This window comes from Amblyraja radiata, chromosome 1 (assembly GCF_010909765.2).
Source record: "Amblyraja radiata isolate CabotCenter1 chromosome 1, sAmbRad1.1.pri, whole genome shotgun sequence".
Taxonomy (NCBI): Eukaryota; Metazoa; Chordata; class Chondrichthyes; order Rajiformes; family Rajidae; genus Amblyraja; species Amblyraja radiata.
The window spans coordinates 33,801,895-33,821,177 of record NC_045956.1 but is presented as its reverse complement, the minus strand read 5'-3'; the positions used below and the strand labels follow the sequence as shown (position 1 = coordinate 33,821,177).

The following is a 19,283-nucleotide window of genomic DNA, read 5'->3' as shown; positions in this document are numbered from 1 at the left end:
CCTGTATGTCTTTGGAATGTAGGAGGAAACCAGAGCACCCGGAGAAAACCCACGCAGTCACAGGAAGAACGTAGCAACTGTATAGACAGCACCCGCAGTCAGGATCGAACCGGGATCTCTAGGGCTGTGAGGCAGCAACTCTACCGCTGCACCACTGTGCAGCACTAATCTCCTCTGCCAGCACATAATCCAATGTTGAATCAGCAGCTTATGACTGAATGATCAACTCTTTTGATTGGGAACAATGTGTCGGGTTCATTGATGCCATTTAACTGCACATGGTTTTATAGCATTTTATTTTTCGACTAATGATGGTCAAGGGATAACCATTGGAATTTAAACAGTGGCATCGCCCTTGTTCATTTTAGAGTGGTGTTATGAATCTTTCTCTTCCAGCCAGAAAGTAGTTGTCTCGGCCTTTAATGTCCTCCCAGTACACATGACTGTACTGTGAGTGTCAGCCAGTGGTGTTAGCAGCTACTGTGGTTTTCAATAAAAGCATTGTTCTCCTCTTCCCTCGGTTGGTGGTGGGTGAGGGAATCTTGCCTTGTGTCACCTTGTTTGAGGCCCTATATAGATGAAAACTATTGCACTTGCAGGCTGCACTACAACTCTATTCCTTGGAGCACAAGAGGATGAGGGGTAATCTTATAGAGGTGTGCTTTCACATGAGAGGAATAGATCTGGTAAATAAGGTAAATAAATGCACAGTCTTTTGCCCAGAGTAGGGGAATCGAGGATGAGGGCATAGGGTTTAAGGCGAGGGGGGAAAGATGTAATAGGAATCTGAAGGGTAACTTAGGTAACCTACACAAAGGGTGGTGGGTTTATGGAACGAGCTGCCGGAGGAGGTAGTTGAGCCAGGTACTATCATAATTTTTAAGAGACATTTGGGCAGGTACAGGGATAGGACAGGTTTAGAGGGATTTGGACCGGAGGTGGGACTAGTGTAGATGGGGCATCTTGGTCGGCATGAGCAATGAATGAATTGTAGCGGCACCAAACGTGGTGAATAAAGGTGAGACGTCAGGCCGGTTCAAACAGTCGTTTATTCAGGTTCGACACGTTAGGTTGGTGCGCTAACTATATTAACATTGTTGCTGTAGCTGAGCGAGGTTGTTCTCTCGGGCTCAGCTACCGGTTGACTGCTAAGGTCTCGAGGTGAGATAACCTCAAGTAGCAGGACACTCCCTCTAGCCCATGACGTCACGTGCCCGCCCTCGTACCTCATGACGAGGGTTCGACCATAAGTGGCCCGTGTATAGGCTGACGCCTATGTTTATTGGCCAAGTATGTACACATACAAGGAATTTGCCTTGGTGCTCCGCCCACAAGTAACAACACGACATAGTGACAATTAAGAATGACACATGAAACATTAAGCATTAAGAATAAAACATTGATTAAACATGTGAATGAAATAAAATACCAGAGCAAAAGGAGGCTACAAATTTTTGGTTATTGAGCAGAGCTACTACTCGTGGAAAAAAAATGTTTTTATGTCTGGCTGTGGCAGCTTCGACAGTCCAGAGTCGCCTTCCAGAGGGAAGTGATTCAAAGAGTTTGTGGCCAGGGTGAGAGGGGTCAGAGATGATCTTACCCGCTAGCGTCCTGGCCCTTGCAGTGTACAGTTCGTCAATGGGGGGAAGGTTGTCTGAACAGCCTGTTTCCGTGCTGTGTGACTCTGACTCGCTATAACAAATGTATCATAATACTGTCTGACTTTCAGGAGAGAGTTAGATTTAGCTCTTAGGGCTAGGGGAATCAAGGGATATGGGGTACTGTTTTGGATGATCAGCCATGATCATATTGAATGGCCTACTCCTACACCTACACCTTTTCTATGTTCCTATGTTTTAATGGGGCGGGACAAGCCCTGGCAAGTGGTAGGTGGGTACCAGTGGGGAGGGTTGATATGCACAGGGGTGGACAAAGGCTGGTTATGAAAACGAGACAACGGGCTGAGAGATAAGGAGAAAAGAGGCAAGAGATTTGAAGCCAGTGGAAGGGACATAGGTGGAAGTGGACCGGGGAGAGGGGCAGTGGGAGAAATGGGTGCGCATCCAGATGGGGCACAGATTCAGATTCAATTTTAATTTAATTTCAATTTAATTTTTAATTTCAATTTCAGGGAACACAGGGAAGGGAGGTGGAGGAAAAAGAGTTTGTGGTTGGTTTGTTATCTAATATTGGAGAATTTAACTTTTATACCATTGGGCTGTAAGGTACTCGCGGGGAATATGAGGTGCTGCTCCTCCAATGTGCATGTCATTCTTCTTGGATGGGTCTCAACCGCACAGTATGAACAATAAATTATTCCGCCCACCTCAATTCCAGCTTTCCCCCTCTTTTACAATTTGAAGAAGGTTCCTGTGCCTATCCGTTCATATTCCCTGATCATTCATTTGCTCTTTGTACCTCTTCATATAGTGCCGTCCATAATGTTTGGGACAAAGACCCATCATTTATTTATTTGCCTCTGTACTCCACAATTTCAGATTTGTAATAGAAAAAATCCAGCATTTTGTGTCTTTAGTAAAGCAGCATTGTTACCACTGTACTTGAGTTTGACGATTATATTGATGCAGTTCATGTGATCTGATTGCGTCTGCACTTGTTTGGGTCTCTGACTTACTGATGGGATAAGATGAAGAAGGGGATGAGGTTCATGGGTAGGAATGGCAAACTGACCACACCTTTTCTCTCTGTGGCCTTAGTGTTTGAGCTGAGCAGCAGTGATGTGGACTTCCTTCTGAAGCGCCTCCACTCCGGTGGCAAGGAGATGCCGGACGGCAGTGTTGTCCGCCTGAGGGGGCTCCCGTTTAGCTGCAGCACCGAGGACATCGTTCGCTTCTTTTCCGGTTAGTTGATCCTCTCCACTCACTCTTGTCCCCTTGATCCTTTGTGTTAGAAACATTGGTACACGCCCGCACACCTTTGAGATGTGGGAGGAAGCCGGAACAACCTAAGAATTTACTCTCTTTTGTCAACATTAACTGCAGGTTTGGAGATTGTAGAAGACGGCGTGATTATGACCAGAGATCACCGCGGCAGAAACACTGGCGATGCTATCGTTCAGTTTACATCTCCGGAGATGGCAGAGCGAGCCCTGGCAAAGGACCGAGAGACGATCGGGTCCAGGTACGTAACGGATCAACAACCCAAGTGCTCAGGTCGGCAAATGGCGGAAGAGGCAGGAAACATGTTCTCGATGTTGGGGGAGTCCTGAACCAGGGGCCACAGTTTAAGAATAAGGGGTAAGCCATTTAGAACGGAGGTGAGGAAACACTTTTTCACACACAGAGTTGTGAGTCTGTGGAATTCTCTACGGTGGAGGCCGGTTCTCTGGATACTTTCAAGAGAGAGCTAGATAGGGCTCTTAAAGATAGCGGAGTCAGGGGATATGGGGAGAAGGCAGGAACGGGGTACTGATTGTGGATGATCAGCCATGATCACATTGAATGGCGGTGCTAGCTTGAAGAGCCAAATGGCCTACTCCTGCACCTATTGTCTGTTATCTGATTAGTTTAGTCTATTATTGTCACGTGTACCGAGGTACTGTGAAAAGCTTCTTGTTGCATGGAATTCATTGCCACAGAAGGCTGTGGAGGCCAAGTCAATTGATATTTTTAAGGCGGAGATAGATAGATTCTTAATTAGTACGAATGTCAGAGGAAAAGGCAGGAGAATGGGGTTAGGAGGGAGAGATAGATCAGCCATGATTGAATGGCGGAGTAGACTAGATGGGCTGAATGGCTTAATTCTGCTCCTATTACATGTGACCTTATGATCCAGTCAGTGGAAAGACTATATGTGATTACAATTAAGCCATCCACAATGTACAGATACAGGACAGGGAAAATAATGTTTAGTCCGATTAAAGATAGTCCAAGGGTCTCCAATGAGGTAGATGGGAGGTCAGGACCCCTCTCTAGCTGTTGAGCAGATGGTTCAGTTGCCTGATAATAGCTGGGAAAAAACTGTCCCTGAATCTGGAGGTGTGCGTTTTCACACTCCTGTACCTCTTCCAAGGGAGAGGGGAGAAGTGGGAGTGACCGGGGTGAGACAGATCCTTGTTTATGCTTCTGGCCTTGCTGAGGCCGCTTGAAGTGTCGCTGGAGGTTGGTTTGCGTGATGGTCTGGGCTGCGTCCAAAACTCTCTGCGTCCAAATTTCCCACGGTCTTGGATGGAGTTGTTTCCGAATTGTTGGGGCATGCATGGATCAATGTGTGGATTATGAGAGAGGATCGTGTTCTGGCAAAAGGACACAAGGTGATCAATACGGCACAGTGGCGCAGTGGTAGAACTGCTGCCTCACAGCACCAGAGACCCGTGTTATATCATGACTACGGGTGCTGCCTGTGTAGAGTAGTTATGGAGTAGTGATGAGCCAACTTGCTATCCATTCAGCTATCTTTTTTGGATCCCATGGAATCTAACCTTCCAAAGCAATGTGGAAACTTGTCGAATGCCTTACTGAAGTCGATGTACACAACTTCTACAGCACTGCCCTCATCGACCTTTTTGTCTATTGTCTATTGTCACATCTTTAGGTTTAGACATAGATTTAGACATAGACATTCAGATCTAGACATAGACATAGAAAATAGGTCGAGGAGGCCATTTGGCCCTTCGAGCCAGCACCGTCATTCTTTGTGATCATGGTGATTCACAACTCTCTGGGTGAAAACGGTTTTTCTCATCACAGTTTTAAATGGCCTCCCTGTTATTCTTAGACTGGCCCCTGCTTCTGGATTCCCCCAACATTGGGAACATTTTTCCTGCATCAAGCTTGTTCAGTCCTTTTATAATTTTTTACATTTCTATAAGATACCCTCTCATCCTTCTAAATTCCAGTGAAAACAAGCCAGTCTTTCCAATCTTTCCTCATATGACAGACCCGTCATCCCGGGGATTAACCTCGTGAACCTACGCTGCACTGCCTCAATTGCAAGAATGTCCTCCCTCAAATTAGGAGACCAAAACTGCACACAATACTCCAGATGTGGTCTCACCAGGGCCCTGCACAACTGCAGAAGGACCTCTTTACTCCTATACTCAAATCCTCTTGTTAAGAAGGCCAACATGCCATAAGCTTTCTTCACTGCCTGCTGTACCTGCATGTTTACTTTCAGTGACTGGTGTACAAGGACACCCAGGTCTCGTTGCACTTCCTTTTTTCGTAATCTGACACCATTGAGATAATAATCTGCCTCCTTGTTTTTGCTGCCAAAGTAGATAACCTCACATTTATCTACATTATATTGCATTTGCCATGCATCTGCCCACTCACCCAACCTGTCCATGTCACCCTGCAACCTCCTGGCATCCTTTTTGCAGTTCACACTGCCACCCAGTTTTGTGTCATCTGCAAATTTGCTTGTGTTACTTTTAATCCCATCATCTAAATCAATAATATATATTGTAAATAGTTGCGGCCCCAACACCGAGCCTTGCGGCACTCCACTCGCCACTGCCTGCCATTCTGACAGGGACACGTTTATTCCAACTCTGTTTCCTGTCTACCAACCAATTCTCTATCGATGTCAATACCCTACCCCCAATACCATGTGCTCTAATTTTCCCCACTAATCTCCTGTGTGGGATCTTATCAAAGGATTTCTGAAAGTCCAGATACACTACAGCCACTGGCTCTCCTTCATCCATTTTACTTGTCACATCCTCAAAAAATTCCAGATTAGTCAAGCAGGATTTCCCCTTCATAAATCCATGCTGACTTGGACCAACCCTTTTACTGCAATCCAATTGCGCCTTTGTTACTTCTTTAATAATTGACTCCAGCATCTTCCCCACCACCGATGTCAGGCTAACTGGTCTATAATTCCTTGTTTTCTCTCTTGCTCCTTTCTTGAAAAGTGGGATAACATTAGCTACCCTCCAACCCACAGGAACTGATCCTGAATCTATAGAACATTGGAAAATGATCACCAATGCGTCCACGATTTCTAGAGCCACCTCCTTGAGTACCCCGGGATGCAGACCATCAGGCCCTGGGGATTTATCATCCTTCAGTTCCATCAGTCTACCCAATACTATTTCTCACCTAATGCAAATGTCTTTCAGTTCCTCTGTCTCCCTAGATCCTCTGTCCTCTAGTGCATCTGGGAGATTGTTTGTGTCTTCCTTAGTGAAGACAGAACCAAAGTACCTGTTCAACTCTTCTGCCATTTCCTTGTTCCCCATGATAATTTCACCTGTTTCTGTCTTCAAGGGACCCACATTTGTCTTTACTAATCTTGTTCTCTTAACATACCTAAAGAAGCTTTTACTATCCTTCTTTATATTCTTGGCCAGCTTACCCTCGTACTTCATCTTTTCACCCTGTATTGCCCTTTTTGTCACTTCTGTTGTCCTTTGAAAGTTTCCCAATCCTCTGGCTTTCCGCTACTCTTTGCTATGTTATACAGCTTTTCTTTTAGTTTTATTCCTTCCCTAACTTCCCTTGTCAGCCACGGTTGCCTCTTACTCCCTTAGAGTCTTTCTTCCTCTTTTTTGAATGAAGTGATCCTGCATCTTCTGATTTATGCCCTGAAAATCCTGCCATTGTTGTTCCACCGTCATTCCTGCTAGGATCCTTTTCCAGTCGACCTTGGCCAGCTCCTCTCATGCCTTCATAGTCCCCTTTAATCAACTGTAACACTGACACTTCTGATTTAACCTTGTTCCTCTCAAATTGCAGGTTAAAACTTATCATATTATGGTCACTACCTCTTAGTTGTTCCTTTACCTTGAGTTCCCTTATTTTATTTAGCGAATGCAAAGTCCTTTAGCCAAGCAGTTGCCTCTTGATCTGCTGTATGAAGGGTGACAAGTCCTCCTTTGAGTCTTTGTTGAGGGCATGCTTCAATGAGGTGTTGCATTGTTTGCTGCTCTCCACAAGCACACCATGGGGTTGGACTGCTGCCCCATTTGTGAAGGCTGGCCAAGCAGGGGCCATGTCCAGTCCTGAATCTATTCAGCGTCGTCCACTGCTTCCTTGGGAGATTGGTGCCAGGGACCCTTATTAAATCTGGTTCATTGGACAACACTAAATCTAGAATTGCCTTCTCTCTGGTATGCTCCAGTACAAGCTGCTCTAAGAATCCATCTCAGAGGCACTCTACAAACTCCCTTTCTTGTGGTCCAGAACCAACCTGATTTTCCCAGTCTACCTGCATATTGAAATCTCCCATAACCACAGTGGCATTACCTTTGTTACATGCCAATTTTAACTCCTGCTGCAACTTGCCTGTAGATAACTCCCATTAGTGTACAATTCCTCAATTCTATCCACAGCGACTCTACACCATCAGTCCCTATGTCACACCTCAAATGTAATTAGAAACGGGAATAGTGCCGGAGGATTGGCGTACTGCGCATGTTGTTCCATTGTTTAAAAAGGGGTCTAAGAGTAAACCTAGCAATTATAGACCTATTAGTTTGACGTCAGTGGTGGGCAAATTAATGGAAAGAATACTTAGAGATAATATATATAAGCATCTGGATAAACAGGGACTGATTAGGAACAGTCAACATGGATTTGTGCCTGGAAGGTCATGTTTAACTAATCTTCTTGAATTTTTTGAAGATGTTACTCGGGAAATTGATGAGGGTAAAGCAGTGGATGTTGTGTATATGGACTTCAGTAAGGCCTTTGACAAGGTTCCTCATGGAAGGTTGGTTAAGAAGGTTCAATGGTTGGGTATTAATGGTGGAGTAGCAAGATGGATTCAACAGTGGCTGAATGGGAGATGCCAGAGAGTAATGGTGGATGGTTGTTTGTCAGGTTGGAGGCCAGTGACGAGTGGGGTGCCACAGGGATCTGTGTTGGGTCCACTGTTGTTTGTCATGTACATCAATGATCTGGACGATGGTGTGGTAAATTGGATTAGTAAGTATGCAGATGATACTAAGATAGGTGGGGTTGCGGGTAATGAAGAGTTTCAAAGTCTACAGAGAGATTTATGCCAGTTGGAAGAGTGGGCTGAAAGATGGCAGATGGAGTTTAATGCTGATAAGTGTGAGGTGCTACATCTTGGCAGGACAAATCAAAATAGGACGTACATGGTAAATGGTAGGGAATTGAAGAATGTAGGTGAACAGAGGGATCTGGGAATAACTGTGCACAGTTCCATGAAAGTGGAATCTCATGTAGATAGGGTGGTAAAGAAAGCTTTTGGTGTGCTGGCCTTTATAAATCAGAGCATTGAGTATAGAAGTTGGGATGTAATGTTAAAATTGTACAAGGCATTGGTGAGGCCAATTCTGGAGTATGGTGTACAATTTTGGTCGCCTAATTATAGGAAGGATGTCAACAAAATAGAGAGAGTACAGAGGAGATTTACAAGAATGTTGCCTGGGTTTCAGCAACTAAGTTACAGAGAAAGGTTGAACAAGTTAGGGCTTTATTCTTTGGAGCGCAGAAGGTTAAGGGGGGACTTGATAGAGGTTTTTAAAATGATGAGAGGGATAGACAGAGTTGACGTGGAAAAGCTTTTCCCACTGAGAGTAGGGAAGATTCAAACAAGGGGACATGACTTGAGAATTAAGGGACTGAAGTTTAGGGGTAACATGAGGGGGAACTTCTTTACTCAGAGAGTGGTAGCTGTGTGGAATGAGCTTCCAGTGAAGGTGGTGGAGGCAGGTTCGCTTTTATCATTTAAAAATAAATTGGATAGTTATATGGATGGGAAAGGAATGGAGGGTTATGGTCTGAGCGCAGGTATATGGGACTAGGGGAGATTATGTGTTCGGCACGGACTAGAGGGGTCGAGATGGCCTGTTTCCGTGCTGTAAAAATTGTTGTTGTTATATGGTTACCTCGCAAGGGACTGAATTTCATTCCTCACCAACAAGGCTACCCCGCCTCCTCTGCCCACCTGCCTGTCCTTTCTATAGGACGTATAACCTTGAATATTCAGTTCCCAGTCCCGATCCTCCTGCAGCCATGTCTCTGTAATCCCCACAATGTCATATCTACCAATCTCTAGCTGAGCCTCAAGCTCATCCACTTTACTTCTTATATTTTGCGCATTCATATATAATCATTTTAATCCATTACTCACCTCACCTTTCACATTGATTCCTATTTCCTTGTATTTCTAATTTGTCTTCCCCTCCCACTATTTAGTTTAAACCCACCCGTGTAGCAGTGGCAAACCTGCCTGCCAGAATGCTGGTCCCCCGCCTGTTAAGGTGCAACCCGTCCCTTTTGTACAATTCACCCGTACCCCAAAACAGATGCCAGTGGTCTAAGAATCTAAACCCCTGCCCCAGATCCTCAGCCACACATTCAGATCCCCCTAACACCCTGTTCCTGCCCTCACCAGCACGAGGAACTGGAAGCAAACCGGAGATACCAGATTCAGATTCAATCTTTATTGTCATTGTGCAGTGTACAATACAGAGACAACGAAATGCAGTTAGCATCTCACCCAGAAGAGCGAACATAGAATAACCACCCTGAAGGTCCTGCTTTTCAGCCTTCTTTCGAGCTCTCTGAAGTCGCGCTGCAGAATCTCTTTCCTCTTCTTCCCGACGTCATTTGTGCCAACATGTAGCAATGTTACAAAATTTTGAGATTTAAAAAATCAAGTCTGTAATTTATCCCATCAGATAAAGCATAAAAAGAAGTTTAATTTGACACCTAATTCACTTTCATATCTCAAGTATTTAAAAAGTTATGGCCATTTTCATATTCGGAAATTTGCATCTTGTTCCCTATTGATTTTCTATGGACATAACAAAAAAGCTGTGATCGTGTGCAGTCAAAAGCCCATAACCTTCTTAAAAATTAAGATAACTGAATGAAATTTTCAGTTATCGTAGATTGAACCATTCTGAAACAAATATAAAATAATCTTACTTGGATGACCTGAAATTAAAGCATATAATTAGTTAGTTACCCAAGAGTAGCTAATTTCAAACTTCAATTACTAGATCTAAACATCTATCCATTTCTTAATAAATGATTAACATTTTTAAATAGCCTAAGTGTCCAAATAATATTCATAAATAATTCACAATAAAACATGATTTTTAAATCTCAATTACATTAATTTATAGGCCAAATGGAAGGAATTTAGTGTTCAATTGCTGTAAATTAAAGTCCATTTTAAATCAGCTTTCTAGTGGGATCCTGTGAACGCGCTGGTTTAGAACGTTCACATTGCGCTAGACTTGTGCCCTCAAATGCCCAGAAAAATACTGCGGGATATAATGGGCCCAAAATGAGCTACTCGCAATATTAAACTTTGTATAAAGGGATCTTAAGAAGCCCTTTTTAATGTAAAAATAAGCAGCATACCTTCTGTTATTTGTTCTATGCGACCCTGACAGCTGCCGGTGGTCGCGGGTTTAGAGATTGATTTTTAAACTACTATAACTATTATACGAGACCTTTAAAACTAATAATAGCTTTTGCGACGGGGTCTTCCAGCGATTTTTCGTTAATAATTAACTAGACTGAACATCTTCGATTTGAACAGCCTAGAGCAAATCGCGTTTTAAACCCGCCCCCCTCTAAACGGCGCCAAAATCGCGCACACCCGCAGTGACAGATTTTCAGCGACGCTTCAGGTAGGCTTTGCAACATACCTACAACATGCACTACCACTTCGCCTTCACCCTTTGGGATGCCCTGCAATCGGTCCGTGACATCCTGGATCATGGCACCAGGGAGGCAACACACCATCCTTGAATCCCGCTTTTGCCGGAGAAACCCTTGTCTGTACCCCTCACGATGGAATCCCCGACTACCACGGCTCTGCCTGACCTCTGTCTCTTTGGCTTTGCTTCAGCGCCATGTTTTGACTCACAGACCTGTCCCCCGCTCAGACTGGCAGTGTCTTCTGTCCCGACAGCTTCCAAGAGGGTGAGCCTGTTTTCAAGAGGTACATCCCCCAGGGTCTCCTGTACTCCAATCTTCAGGATACTGAGTTGGATGATCAGCTATGATCATATTGAATGGCAGTGCAGGCTCGAAGAGCCGAATGGCCTACTCCTGCACCTATTTTCTATGTTTCCCTTCCTCATCGTCTTCTTAGGCCCCCTTTGGTCAAGGCTGGCCATGAGTGTCTCCAGGGTGCCACTCCCTATATGGAGGACGCCTGTGCGTGACTTTGTTTAACGTGGGGAGACCGATGCACAGACAGCTACCACACGGTCCTTGACAGATCTGGGTCAGGATCCAGTGGCATGGAGTCCAAGACGACCGGAGACTCGTTTCTGCTGCAGCCTTCATCCGCCTTCCCAGCCGTTGTTACGCTCCACTAAGGTCAGCCATTATCCTCCACCTGTTCCACCGTTGAGGTCTTGGTTGGATTGCTCTGTGTCAGAGACCTCCCCCTCGACCTTACCGCCATGGGTGGCCCTACCAGGAGCATAGCTCCAGACGGCATCGCTCTCAGGATCTCAGCTCCACACAAGCTTCTCCACCACGACAAGGTGACAATCCATGGAGAAGATCATCATCACCCACCTTCGATCTTCCGGTATCTTCGGTGTGACGATCTCGCTGTAGGTCCTGTCCAGGAAACTCTCTTTTCCCGGATGATCTTGAGGTCATCCTGTTGCCTCTCCAGTGCCCCAACATGGTCCTTCAGGAGCTGAAGCTGGATACACTTTCCCCAGTTGTAGCAGCCAGAGGCACCAGCTGTGTCCCTGACCTCCCACATCCTGCAAGCATCACACTGAATCAGCTTCCCTGCCATTTCTTCACTGCGTCTCACCCTCTCCAACTTTTGGCGTAGACTCCTCCCTCAGCCTCCTCGCCGAAGACTCTCGTGCCAATGACTCGCACTTTTCTCACAAGACTCTCGAGCCAAAGACTCGCACTTTTCTTACAAGGCACTGCCCAGGACAAGGCCGCTCCCCCAGAGCAAACCTTTCTTATGTTAGCTAATAAATTGACTAAGGCACTAATTTGCTAACTTACCGATTTGCTAATTAACTTCCTCAGCCAATTACCACACTCACTCTTTCACCTGCCGATCTTGAAGGTTTGTGAGACACGACCTCCCACGTACAAAACCATGCTGACTATCCATAATCAGCCGTTGCCCATCCAATTGCCTGTATAACCTATCCCTCTCCAGTAACTTACCAACTACTATCCCTCAGAATACTCTCCAGTAACTTACCAACTACAGATGTTAAGCTCACCGGCCTATAGTTCCCAGTATTTTCCCTGCAGCCCTTCTTGAAAAGAGGCAGAACATTTGCCACCCTCCAGTCTTCCTGTATTTATGGATGGCTCGTAAATTTCAACCAGGGCTCCCGCGATTTCCTCTCTAATTTCTCACAATGTCCTCGGATATATCAGATCAGGCCCTGGAGATTTGTCTACCTTCAAACATGACTGTACCTTCAGTACTTCTTCAACAGTAACCCTGACTGCTCTCAAGACACTTCCAGTGGCTGCTCCAATTTCCTCCGTCCTACTGTCTTTCTCCTTGGTAAATACAGAGGAGAAATACTCATTTAGGACCTTGCCCATCTCCTGGGGCTCCACACAGAGGTGACCGCTTTGATTCCTGTGAGGTCCCACTCTTTCTCTAGTTACCCTTTTCACCCTCATGTATTTATAAAATATCTTGGCATTGTCCTTAAATCTACCTGTCAGAGCTATCTCCTGGCCCCTTTTTGCCCTGATTTCCTTTTTTAGTTTACTCCTTAGTTCCCGAAACTCCACCAGGGATGCACTTGATCCCAGCTACCTATACCTGTGTCATGCATCCTTCTTGTTTTTGACTAACATCTCAATTTCCCTCGTCAGCCAAGCTTCCTGACGTTTGCCTGCTTTGCCCTTCACTCTAACGGGGACGTACATAACCTGAGCTTTCGTCAGCACTCTTTTAAAAAACATCCCACTTGGCCGATGTTCCTTTCCCCTAAAATAACCTGCTCCCGTCAACTTGACCGAGACCTCTCATACCCTCAAATTCCAAATGGAATGGAGATATAGAAGAATTGTGGCGATTGTATCCAATGATTGTAGATTCTCTTCTGGCACCAGCAGGCAAAGAGTTGCTACTTTCAGCGCAATCTTCGAACATAGACCAGTGCAGCACAGGAACAGGCTCTTTGGCTAATAATGTCATGCTGAACATGATGCCAAGACCAACACTTTATCTGCCTGCGCGTGATCCACATCCTTCCCATTCCCTGCATATTCATGTGCCCGTCCAAAACACCACTATCATATCTGCCTCCACCACCACTCCTGGCAGCAAGTTCCAGGCACCCACCACCCACTGTGTAAATAAAAAACTTGCTCCACATATTTCTTTCAAACATTGCCCCTCTCATCTTAAAACTGCACCCTCTGGTATTTGACTTTAACACCCTCGGGGAAAATCTTCTGACTCTACCTTATATATGCCGCTCATAATTTTATATACTTCTATCAGGTCTCTCCTCAAACTCTGGCATTCCAGAGAAAACAATCCAAGTCTGTCCAGCCCCGCTCTGCAACTTTTAGCGATTTTGGATCTTAGATAGGAAAGGTTTGGAAGGATTTGGGCCAAAGACAGGCAATTGGGCCTGTCAAGTGGACAAGTTGGGCTGAAGGGCCTGTTTCTGTGCTGCATGACTATGCTTCAGGATTACAAACTGTAAAACTCTTTAATACAGGGGATAGTGAAGACTAACATGCTGAACATTTCAGGAGGACATATAAAGAAATGGTAGGTTGTGGAGTGAGTGCAGAAACATGGTAGTGTATGATTGCAGAGCAGGTTCGATGACTCAAATGGCCTACTCCTTAGTTTCTGTGCCAGGGGTCAGCAGGGAGCAAGTGGCAAGAAGAAACACCTTGCCTGCCTCTTATCTGATCTGTAAATGTAATCAAAGTTTAAAGCAAGCACAGAGGAAAGTGGAGACGGGAGGAAGGCAAACAACTGCGGTGATGTGAAGGAAAGGAAAAGTTTGTGGAGAGAAGGTGAGGCCGGCTGTGGGAGGAACCCCGGGGAACAAAAGTGGACGGGTGAGGAGAGGGACGTGGGTTCACTGGACGATCCACACGTCCAAGGAAGGCAACGGCTGGAGGCCCTGCAGCAGCCTGGGGCTCGCCTGGAACGGGCACCGCTCATAACAACTAGAGCACGGACTGGACTTGGAACATGGTGTCTCTTGCATGCGGGATCAGTGGACTATTTCTGTACACTTGCTAATCGGGGATGTGCTTGGGTATGACAATACTCTACTGGTCTGTAGGTAAGAACATTATTGCACTGTGCGTTTGCACTTTGCACATTTGACAATAGAAGCATCAACGATGGCATTGAAAGGAAGTGTCAATAAGTCAAGTACAGCACTTAGGGACTCCCAAATGGTCATTAGCAGCAATCCGAGAAAATATGACATTGTTGAGTTTTCAGAAGACTGAAATATACTTAATTGAGGTTGATTGATTAAAAGATACAGCATAGAAACACCCTCCAATCCACACTGTCCATTCATGTCCCCTTCACATGACTACTGTATTATTCCACTTTTGCATCCAATCCCTAGGGAATATTTGCAGAAACCAATGAATCTCCAAACCCTGACGAAGTGTCTTTTAAATGTTGTTAATGTATCCCCTCAACTATCTCCTCTGGCAGCTCGCACCATACACCCACCACACTCTGTGGAAAATATTGCCCCTCAAGTTCCTATTAAATCTCTCCCATCTCACCTTAAACCTATGTTTTCTGGTTTATAATTGCTCTACTCTGGATAAAAAACTCTGCACTCATCCTATATTCTCCTCATGATGTTACACACCTCTATAAGATCAGCCACCTGTGCTCCAAGGAATAAAGTCCTAGCCTGCCCAACCTGGCAACATCCTCGTAAATCTTCTTTGCACTCTTTCTAGCTTCATGACATCCTTCCTTGCAGCAGGTTGACTAAAACTGAACACACGCTCCAAATGCAGCCTCACCAGCATATTGGAACACTTATATTAAGTGTGAGGGAAGGAACTGTAGGAGCTGGTTTATACCGAAGATAGACACAAAGCGCTGGAGAAACTCGGCAGGCCAGGCAGCATCTCTGGAGGAAAAGGATGGGTCTCAAGTGTGTGTTTGTTTTTTTTCTGGTTAGATACATTGAAATATTTCGGAGCACCAAGAACGATCTTCATTTGTCTGCCCGCCCCTCGAAGAAAATGCCTCATTCAGTCACCTCACAGGATACTGTGACAGACAACGAAAGCTGCAACATGGCAAACAGTGACAATGGCCACATGATGGAGAGCGATGGAGATGTCCAGAGCGGTAAGACATCTTGTGGACTACAGTGAATGAATGATTGAGGGGGGAGGAGGGGCGCACGATGGCGCAGCGGTTAGCGCCACTGCCTCACAGCGCCAAAGATCCTTTTTCAATCCTGACCTCGGGTGCTGTCTGTGTGTGGAGCTTGCACGTTCTCCCTGTGAACGCATCCCAACGACTTACAAGTTTGTAGGTTGATTGGCCGCTGTAAACTGCACCTAGGGTGTAGGGAGTGGACGAGAAAGTGCGATAACATTGCATGAGTGTGAACGGATAATAGACAGTCAGTTGTACTTGTATTGTGTCTTGGCATGAATGCTTGGTGGAAGTGAAAGCCTGGTTTCACTTGTTGGTTTAGTTTATAAACTAGGTCTCTGAACAGGTCCTATTTCTGTGATATTTTGCAGAAGATTAAAACGTGCGCTATTGAGACCCTGCACGATTACTTGCCTATCTTGATACCAACGCATCAGCCTGCAACAGAATGTGATTGTCATTTTTGTAATGCATGATATAGAAACATGGAAAATAGGTTCAAGAAGGAACTGCAGATGCTGGAAAATCGAAGATAGACAAAAGTGCTGGAGAAACTCAGCAGGTGCGGCAGCATCTATGGAGCGAAGGAAACGGGCAACGTTTCGGGCCGTTTCTTCAGCACTTTTGTCTACCATCATGGAAAAAAGGTGCAGGAGTAGGCCATTTGGCACTTCAAGCCAGCAGAGAATTCCACAGATTCACAATTCTCTGGGTGAAAAAGTTTTTCACTCATCTCAGTCCTAATGGCCTACCCCTTATTCTTAAACTGTGGCCCCTGGTTCTGGACTCCCCCAACATCGGGAACATTTTCCCTGCATCTCGCCTTTCCAATCACTTAAGAATCTTATATAATATCCCAACGGGCCTCGCGGCCAGCAAGTTTCCCGACGGGCCGCGGCTGTGGACTGGGAACGCAGCCTGAGGCCTTTATCGAGGCGCTGAGGTCTCGATGCTTTCCGGATCGCCGCGTAGAAGCCCAGCCGGGGCCTCGCGGGTAGAAGTCCGGGTCATTGGAGCGGCCGACGGAGCCCGTGTCTGGAGCCCGGGTCGGCATCACGTAGGTGCGAAGTGCGGTCGGGACAGCGGTGAGGCCTCGGCTGCGGCAGCGGTGAAGCCTTGCGATGATGGGGCCTCGACGGTGGTGAAGCCTAGCGGGTCGACCCACGGTCGATGTTCGATGAGAGCGTGGAGGATCATCATGAGGGGGGAGGGGAAGATCAATGGAGGATCCGGCGTGGGGGAGGGGTAGAAGAACAAAAAGAGGACCTGGCAGGCTTTGTAACTTTGTCAGCGCCGTAGGCAGATGCTGTTTGTATACATTGGGTATGCAGCAAAGAATCTCACTGTGTCTAGTCACATGACAATGTAGTCCATTCCAAAATCCCTCTCATCCTTCTATATTCCAGTACCCTCCATAATGTTTGTGACAAAGACCCATCATTTATTTATTTGCCTCTGTACTCCACAATTTGAGATTTGTAATAGAAATAATCACATGTGGTCAAAAGTGCGCATTGTGAGATTTTAATAAAGGCCATTTTTATACATTTTGGTTTCACCATGTAGAAATTACAGCAGCGTTTATACATACTCCCCCCCCCCATTTCAGGGCACCATAATGTTTGGGACACAGCAATGTCATGGAAATGAAAGTAGTCATGTTTAGTATTTTGTTGCATATCCTTTGCATGCAATGACTGCTTGAAGTCTGTGATTCATGGACATCACCAGTTGCTGGGTGTCTTCTCTGGTGATGCTCTGACGGGCCTGTACTGCAGCCATCTTTAGCTTATGCTTGTTTTGGGGGCTAGTCCCCTTCAGTTTTCTCTTCAGCATATAAAAGACATGTTCAATTGGGTTCAGATCGGGTGATTGACTTGGCCACTCAAGAATTGACCATTTTTTAGCTTTGAAAAACTCCTTTGTTGCTTTAGCAATATGTTTGGGATCATTGTCTTGCTGTAGAATGAACCGCCGGCCAATGTGTTTTGAGGCATTTGTTTGAACTTGTGCAGATAGGATGTGTCTATACACTTCAGAATTCATTATGCTACTAGCATCAGCAGTTGTATCATCAATGAAGATAAGTGAGCCAGTACCTTCAGCAGCCATACATGCCCAGGCCATAACACCCCCACCCCCGTGTTTCACAGATGAGGTGGTACGCTTTGGATCTTGGGCAGTTCCTTCTCTCCTCCATACTTTGCTCTTGCCATCAATCAGATATAAGTTAATCTTCGTCTCATCTGTCCACAAGACCTTTTTCCAGTACTGTGGTTGCTGTTTTAAGTACTTATTGGCAAACTAACCTGGCCATCAGATTTTTGCGGCTAACCAGTGGTTTGCATCTTGCAGTGTAGCCTCTGTATTTCTGTCCATGAAGTCTTCAGCGGATAATGGTCATTGACAAATCCACACCTGATTCCTGAAGAGTGTTTCTGACCTGTCGGACAGGTGTTTGGGGATATTTCTTTATTATAGAGAGAATTCTTCAGTCATCAGCTGTGGTGGTCTTCCTTGGCCTGCCAGTCCCTTTGTGATTAGTAAGCTCACCAGTGCTCTCTTTCTTCTTAATGATGTTCCAAACAGTTGATTTTGGTAAGCCGAAGGTTTGGCTGATGTCTCTAACAGTTTTATTCTTGTTTCTCAGTCTCATAATGGCTTCTTTGACTTTCATTGGCACAGCCTTGGTCCTCATGTTGATAAACAGCAATAAAAGTATCCAAAAGTGATGGAAAGACTAGGTGCTGAGAGCTCTCTTATACCTGCATTAAGGAGGCAATTAAACACACCTGATCAATTACAAACCCCTGTGAAGCCATGTGTCCTAAACATGTGCCCTGAAATGGGGGACAATGTATAAACACAGCTGTAATTTCTACATGGTGAAACCAAAATGTATAAAAAATACCCTTTATTAAAATCTGACAATGTGCACTTTAACCTTTTTTTTATTACACATCTCAAATTGTGGAGTACAGAGGCAAATAAATAAATGATGGGTCTTTGTCTCACATTTATCCACATTATACTGCATTTACCATGTATCTGCCCACTCACCCAACCTATCCAAGTCACCCTGCATTCTCATAGCATCCCCCTCGCAGCTCACACTGCCACCCAGCTTTGTGTCATCTGCAAACTTGGAGATGCTGGAGATGAAAATGTGTGCAATTGAGACACTGCACAATGACTTGCCTATCTTGGTACCAATGTGTCGGCCTGCAACAGAATGTGATTGGTATTTTTGTAGTGCATGACATAGAAACATGGTAAATAGGTGTAGGAGGAGGTCATTTGGCCCTTCGAGGCTGATCATCCACAATCAGTAACCCGTGCCTACCTTCTCCCCATATCCCTTGTTTCCGCTAGCCCCTAGAACTCTATCTAACTCTCTTTTAAATCCATCCAGTGAATTGGCCTCCACTGCCCTCTGTGACAGAGAATTCCACAAATTCACAACTCTCTGGGACCAAATGTTTTTGATAATTTAACATAAAGGACTGAGGGTGGTGGGTGAATGGAACGAGCTTCCAGAGGAGGTAGTTGAGGTAGGAATAACAACATTTAAAAGACATTTGGACGGGTTCATGGATAGGATAGGTTTAGAGGGCCAAACGCGGGCGAGTGGGACTAGTGTAGATGGGGCATGTTGGCACGGATGAGTTAGGCCGAAGGGCCTGTTTTGCTGCAAGACTCTATGACAAAGGTTATCTGTCCATTCCCTTCCACAGACGTAGTCACAAGGAACAGCAGGTGCTTTATTCAACTAAAGGCTTGTACCAACTTGTACTGTTTGCTCTCAACATTTTTGTTTTTTGTTAACAGTGCAGCTGTCTAAAAATGACGTGGAGTCTAATCACTGCATTCAGCGGTCGGATGTGCATAACGTGCATATGAGGGGGCTCCCATTTCGAGTTAATGGACAGGATGTTGTTAAAGTAAGTCTGTGTGTTCTCTGCTTGATTAACCGTGACACTTGCCTCATC

The 19,283-nt window shown here is 45.4% G+C and overlaps 1 protein-coding gene across 1 annotated transcript in view; it reads left to right on the top strand.

Moving 5' to 3' along the window:
- The window catches only part of LOC116972511 (G-rich sequence factor 1-like), a 36,897-nt gene that overhangs the window by 8,231 nt on the left and 9,383 nt on the right, over nucleotides 1–19,283 (top strand). The window contains exons 4-7 of the mRNA XM_033020295.1: nucleotides 2,718–2,861; nucleotides 3,003–3,141; nucleotides 15,089–15,261; nucleotides 19,123–19,235. Coding sequence (XP_032876186.1) covers nucleotides 2,718–2,861; nucleotides 3,003–3,141; nucleotides 15,089–15,261; nucleotides 19,123–19,235 — 569 coding nt within the window. The remainder of the gene's footprint in view (nucleotides 1–2,717; nucleotides 2,862–3,002; nucleotides 3,142–15,088; nucleotides 15,262–19,122; nucleotides 19,236–19,283) is intronic.